At 39.1% G+C, this 7,044-nt stretch overlaps 1 protein-coding gene across 1 annotated transcript; it reads right to left on the bottom strand.

The window, feature by feature from the left end:
- Positions 1-627: 627 nt before the first annotated feature.
- LOC143000973 (serine/threonine-protein kinase ULK4-like) lies at positions 628-5,067 on the bottom strand. Its single transcript, XM_076150493.1, has 11 exons — positions 4,998-5,067; positions 4,302-4,442; positions 4,056-4,155; positions 3,780-3,919; positions 3,099-3,261; positions 2,801-2,902; positions 2,418-2,501; positions 2,120-2,195; positions 1,918-2,031; positions 1,303-1,625; positions 628-904 (listed from the first exon to the last, which is right to left on the bottom strand). The coding sequence occupies exons 2-11, from the start codon at positions 4,437-4,439 to the stop codon at positions 789-791; spliced, it is 1,356 nt and encodes a 451-aa protein (XP_076006608.1). The 5' UTR covers positions 4,440-4,442; positions 4,998-5,067; the 3' UTR covers positions 628-788.
- Positions 5,068-7,044: the final 1,977 nt, after the last annotated feature.

Below are 7,044 nucleotides of genomic sequence, written 5' to 3' on the forward strand. Positions count from 1 at the left end.
GTATGTTTTTTTTTCAATTCCATAATCACCTAAACTTCTGATAGGCGCTCTATCCTACCAATACATTTACATATGTTGCGTGGTTTAGACTTTTGTTATGCACTGCCCTCTCGTGTTAGAAAGAGGTACTACAGCTGTGTGGCCTTGTGTCTTAACTCCTCTCTCATTCGACCATGTAAAAACCTTAATAACTACCACTGAATCACAGGTACTTCTACCTTCACGTTTCAACTGTATAGGAGTAGGAGGTGTAGGAGTCTCCCTCAGAGAATCTCGGAAGCTGCAGCTTGTGCCACAGAAAATAAAAGGACAGAATGTTAAAACAAAACACATTTGGATCATGGATGCCTGACTCTATTGGCTCGATCTCTTAGAGAGTAGAACTTATCAGACCCACTGAAGCCATAAATACTAAAATTACATTTTATAGACAGTTTGTACAAGGTCACCCATTAAGTTGGAATAATTGTTTATTCCAATTTTATGGGCGACCATGTATTTATCAGCGTTTCTTGTGTTTTGTAAATAGTACTAGTATTACATTTTGGGGCCCATTAATTTAAAAAAGACACAAACTTTCTTAAGACTACAATTAACCATTTCATGTAATTTAGTCACAGATTATTTAATCTCTTGTCAACATTACATAACTGTCATGTGGTAAGGCAGTTGCAACTGATTTTGAATCAAAACGCTCAAATCTTCAACTTTTTAAGTAAAACCATATATCTGTACACAACAATGCAGACGTAAACCGAAGGAAGAAATGAAGTCTTCATGATGATGTATTACTCATTTAAGTGGGCAGGTAGTTCTGAGCTGAATGTGTTGTACCTGTGTAGAAAAAAGGGCTCAGTGTTTTCGTCATCCAAACCGCTCTTTGGCCTGAACTCTGACAGATTATCTAGAGGAGAAAAGCAGAAAGGTTGTTATAAGATACAGTTTCCTGGTCTTAACCATAACAAATGTTAATTGTGAATTTCTGACTAATCAACATTCTAATCATAATCTAACATTAAGGTTAGCTAGATTCGATGAACAAATGTAACTAGCGCTATTGGTAAGGCTTGTTGGTAATGATATTGTTCATGGTAAGAAAAAGTTTGGATTTGAATAGCTTCTGAATGAACTGTATGTAGAATAAGTGAAATGACACCTGCACTCATTATCATCACATACATGTCAAACCAAACTCTTCACAAGTAAAGAGGGCTTCTCATAAAGGCCTACAGACTGGGTTGTGGTTTGTACCTTGAACCAAAACAGACACACACATAATGGGGTTAAGAGGGGAAACATTACCTATAGTGAAGGACTTGTGCTTCACTGTGGGCCAACTCTGCTTAGTCTCAGCTGGCTCCAGCTTGTGTTCTTCTTCTCTTCTCTCTCCTCCCTTCTTCCTCCTCCTCCTCTGGCTGTTCTTCGAGGCTCCATGGATTGTGTGTCTGTCAGCTTGTTGACTATCACTCATTTTGCCAGATGGTCTGTCAGTTGTTGAGACTCTTGGCTGTGATGAGTTACACTGCTTGGAAGCCCTCTGGGTTGGGTGCTTGTTATCTGGCTTGCTGGTGGTCAGTTTGTCAGTTTGAACTTTTGAAGGGAAAGAATCTGGAATCCTTGTGTGTCTGTGTTGGTTAATGGACACACACAGAGAGCAGCTTTAGAAGTTGTGTAATTTAGGACTTTGTATATAATTTAAGCCCCTGGGAGATTAAACTGACCACAACATTTCTGAGTGTAGTTTCTGTGAGACTATGAGACTTTCATAGCAATTTGAACTCCAGGAGGATTGTCCAGGACTTACCACTGCCATATTCAAGTGCTAAGGTATGATGCCACTCTCTAATAATGATGGTGGTAAAAGCACATCACATATTAAACCATTGGTGTGTGTTTGTGCTTTAGATATCAACACACCTCGTGCTTGCTAAGCCTCCATCACCATCTTCTTCTTTCTCCTCCTCCAGTTCCCTTTCATCCTTTATTACTTGTGCCCAGAATGGGTGATCAAGCAACTCTGGCCAGTCCATCCTAGTGAAAAAAAATAGAAAGTCACTAAGATATGAGCAAAAACCTATAAAATGTTACAGTCAAATAAAACAAAAAAATGGGGCTTGACCTCTTCTCTGTTTCTCTGTGGAGTAAACCTCTAAGAAGGCTTTGGAAATCCTCACTAGGCGGACATGGTGAAGGCACTGGAATAAGCAGGGCAGTATAATATAATTTAATTTATCATCAAGAACAAATTCATTTCTAATATGACCTAAAAGGTGATGTCATACATTTGTAATATCATGAAGCCAATAAATATCTGACAGGCTGAAGATCAAATCATTTTTACCAACATAGTCACAACAATGTTCACGTCAAACACTACAATTATCTGTGTGTGTGTGTGTGCGTGCGTGTGTTTGTACCTGGCTGAGTGAGAGGTGGTGGATCCTGGTGTAAAATCATTTCAATCAGTTTATTATAATTTTCTGAATAAAATGGAGGTTTACCTGGAAAACAGAAAAAACACTTAAGGTTTTGGTTTGATTACTATAATATTTACAGTACAATACATTTCGGTGTAGAATGGATGTCAGCTACTGCAGTCAGTTTACTTCCAGCTATCTCACAGTTCACTTTTCACAATTCTTTTTTATTAATTTATGACAACTATTGGAGCCTGTTGCAAGAACATCATGGTTGGTTGTTATCAATATGAGGATATGACAGCATGCGAGCATGTGTGTGTGTGTGTGTGTATGTGTGTGTGTGTGTGTGTGTGTGTGCGTGTGTGTGTGTGTATAGGTACCAGTGTACATGTAGTACAGTATACAACCCAGAGCCCAGAGATCGGAGCTCCTGCTGGTTTCTGATCCCTGCAAAACCTCCGGAGCACTGTAAGCTGCAGGGCCTGGCAACATAGATGCATTTAAAGAAGGACAAGAGCACAAAAAGATTGTTTATAGGATGTGAAGAAGCAAAAGCCACAAAGAAACATTTTTGTAGCTAGCTATTAGCTCTGTATCTAGCTAATCCATCGTTGCGCTTCTACCGCTAAAGTGCAAGTCATGCAGACTCAACTGGGAAAGAAAAGATGGATGTTTGACCTCGACATCTTCTCTTCAAGTCGTTAAAGTTTTCTTTGCCACCTCCTCCTCCAGCTTCCTCAGATGTAGCCATACGGTTGAAGAAGTCCTCTAGTCTCTCTCCCTCTGGCTTGGACAGAAAGAAGCTGGCCAACTTCAGAACGCCACTAACATCCAGAAGGATCTATGAGATCACACGGATACTCACTGCATTCATAACATCAACATCATAGTGCAGTTATCTTTAATCCTGCGCAGAAACAAAGTTAAAAAGGACTGAGAAAGGTACAGGTTTTGTAATTGACTTGTGAAATGAACTGCAACAAGTTTACCGTAGTGAAACAACTCAATTGCAGATGTCGCTATAATATCCACTCTTAATCCATTAGTCACCTAATCAGTCATTAGAGGCCTGATAAAGCTCATAAAAATAGAGAATGGGTATAAATCTATTAGACCTGTTAATAGCCTTTTTAATGGGATACTGGAAAGGCAACATGTTATCCCCACACGTTCTTTTTATGACCTTACACTGTTCTTGACAGCACTTGTTCAATACCATCTCTGTGGAAGGTTTTGAATGTGAAAACATGAAAAACATTTGTGGTATAAAGTGTATAAAGTTTGGATCCTCTAATATTGTGTTCACTTTTACAACATGTAAATTCCCTTCATAATAATTATTGTCATTCTCTTTGAAACCTTGGCAGGAGTGAAGCCAGAAAAGATGAGTCCTGATGCGTGGATGTGGTTCAGTCCCTTGACTAAGCCCCATCCCAACTCCCTCACCACCTCTTCTGGTAGATATCCATCCAGATCGATCATAGACTCCAGAGAGCCACCTAGAGGGGGAGAAGGATGTGGATATGTGCTCACTTGACAACTAAACCCCTAAGACTTAAATGTAAAAACAAGCAAAACCTTATTAGATCTAATGCACATGGTTGCTTATCAGGAATGCCAGTCACAAGTACGAACCTGAACAGAGCTCCATTACCAACCAGAGGTCGCTACTGGTCTCATGCAACTCATAGAATGATACAATGTTTGGATGCTCCAAAGACCTGCTCCAACGGACCTAGAGACAGAAATGACAAATCTCACATTTGTACTCAGCAGGCTATGTCACAAATCAACCCAGACATAATACTTAGTATGATAGACCTTATTCATTGTACAAAAATATGTTAATTACAAAAAATAAAATTAAAAGCATACTCTTACATGGTTTGTGACTTCAGGTCTCCTGCCTTTATCTGTGCAGGTGATGGCTACATAGTTGAGGCAGCCTGTTCTTCTTCCTTTACACACCACAGAACTGCTGCCTCTACCCAGCTCATCATACAGGATGAAGTTCTCCATTTGCTGCGGTGAGAAAATAAAGGAGACAAATATTTTATATAAAATTGTGCATTTTCCTTATTTAAATCACAAATCTGCACAAGCTGCAGCTCATAAATAAAGTTCATATTATTTGATTAAAAAAACAGAAACTGGTCTCAATGAGTATGTATTGAACTAACAGGTGATTGCAATGTGCCAAAACTATGTCAACAAAGTAGCCCAAGTTTGACACGCGTACAGTAAATACTAGTCAAATTAAAAAATTTGATTAGGCAACACATTTCGATCGTACCGTATGACGGGACCCAATACTCTTTCAGTCGGTTAATCTTTGAAATAAGTGGGTATCAGTCGTCACATTGAAAACAATGACGTTTAAACAATAATAAATACAACACGTTAAATAACAACGATAGCTGGTAGTAACCTGCACGCAGACGTGCCCCCAAACCTCCAGCTTCACGCAGTAGCGTAACAACATGTCTACGCTGCTGCGACATGTCAAAGATGACTTGAATAAAACTAGTGGAAACTACACACAACATGGCCACATTAAACTTACTACATTATGTTCACCTATTGTTATATTTTGGTTTGGTAAGTACCTTACAGACCTCTTTCTAACCAGTGCGCTGTTTGTTACCGGAAATACGATGGACTGCCTCATTCCACCTAAAAGAGGGAAGTCATAAACATTACGGTTTAAATAACCTGAATCACTCTAACCAAAGTCGTTAGTTTTGTTTATCTTGATCAAAATATTTTAATTAACAAGCTTTTAATACACGAGGTCGAAGCATAGCATTGGTGCTATTGAATTAGTTGTTATTATTTTTATAGATATGACCTCCAAACGATCGATTCCTCCGTTGCTTAGCTACAGAACGAACACGAATCGCAATGCGCATGCTCAGCTGGGCGCGTTCAACCACATGAGGACTCGACTTGGTAAAGATCACTCACAGTGTGAGTTAGAAACTAACTTTCTAACTTATTCTTCTTCTTCTTTTCTAATTGTATTTATAAGTAAGAAACTTTAGATAAACATCAAACAAATCTCTAGGTGATCTTTAATTAACCACTTTGACTTTAATTACTAATTACTTAAATTCTTTAATGACATACTGTCATTTAAACACAACATTTCCAGGGCAACTTGTGGGGTTTTAAACAAATCTCTTTTTACTGTGTTACTGTAAGCATATAATTGCTGATCTTCAACACACACACACACACACACACACACACACACACACACACACACACACAATTCTAATGCAATTTAATGTGTGCTGAATTATACCTGTACTGAATTGTACCTGACCTCGCCTCCCGTCTCCAGCCCTCGGATCTACTCTGCCTGTCCTCGACGCCGCCTCTTGCCCGCTCCTCTGGATTCTTCTGCCCGGTGTAAATAAAGAGTTTTGACTCTGCTGTGAATCTGCGCTTGTGTCCTCAGTTATGCATACCGTGACACATTATGCTGCACCCGGTGGCTGATGTGATGGAGGGTGATCAGACATGATTTTGTTTAAGTGTTAACAGACGGATACCGCAGTGTAAACATTTCCGAGCAGGAGCCGGTAATGTGTGTTAAAACAAAGCGACACAAGACAGTTAAATCTCCAAGACGAGCGTTGAAACATTTGTCATCAAATGGTTCATAACACAACAAAGAGGGGGGAATACAATGTTTATAACAGAGATTTTCGTCCAGGGGCTACACCTCTGTTATTAAGTTGAATGATACTTGGTGGTTGAAAAAAAAAAAAAAAACGCACATTGCAATTGGGAACTCGGGTAAAACGAGGCATCATTCAAGTCATTCAAACCAATTCGTTTGAAATTTTTATAAAAGCGTCAACATTAGTTCTCACTGCTTTCATTGGGCAAAATATGAAAAACTATGTTTTCAATCTCAGTAAAACATATCCTTAAATATTAAACACCGCGAGTATATTTCATTAACAAGCGAAGTAACAATTGTTGTCCAGTATATTCACAGAATTAATAACAAAAGGCCGGTCAATCACATTCTATTCTGTCCATTCTGTGTCCTTCTACCAAATATGTTGTTTGTTAATGCCCTCCCGTTAGATCAGAACACGTACAGCGCTACTAGTGGCCAACCCGCCACAGTGTATCTTTAAAAGGCAGGTAAGAACCATAGCAACAGCATTTAAGACGCGCTGCTATTGAAATCAACATGGTTCGTTTACGTAATTGTAGCCTGGTCGTCATTGTTTAACGTGACGTCATCAAAGCATATGATTTGATGTATAAACTGACCTCGTATTATTATTTGTTATTTGGGTGTATTTATTATTTGAGTTCGTTAGACATGGATCACTAAACAATGTGCAATTTTCAACATTCTGAAAATAAGAGCATTTATAAAGTTGCTGCAAGAGTGTTCCCACGAGACAAAAGTTTGAAGCCTGGGAAACAGAAGGAGTTTGAGTTTAACTTTAGTAAACGGAGATTTAGGAGTCTTGAGAGGGGGAGAGAGAACCATGGGGACATGCCTTCAAATGAACCTTTGCTGGAATTTGATAAGACCAGGCCCAGACCCCCCATTCCCACCTGCTCACGCAGTATTTTAAGGTCAAGGGATGCACTCTCT

Source organism: Genypterus blacodes, unplaced genomic scaffold (assembly GCF_046128005.1).
Source record: "Genypterus blacodes isolate CSIRO-AG114 ecotype Tasmania unplaced genomic scaffold, CSIRO-AGI_Gbla_v1 ptg000052l_1, whole genome shotgun sequence".
NCBI classification, from domain to species: domain Eukaryota; kingdom Metazoa; phylum Chordata; class Actinopteri; order Ophidiiformes; family Ophidiidae; genus Genypterus; species Genypterus blacodes.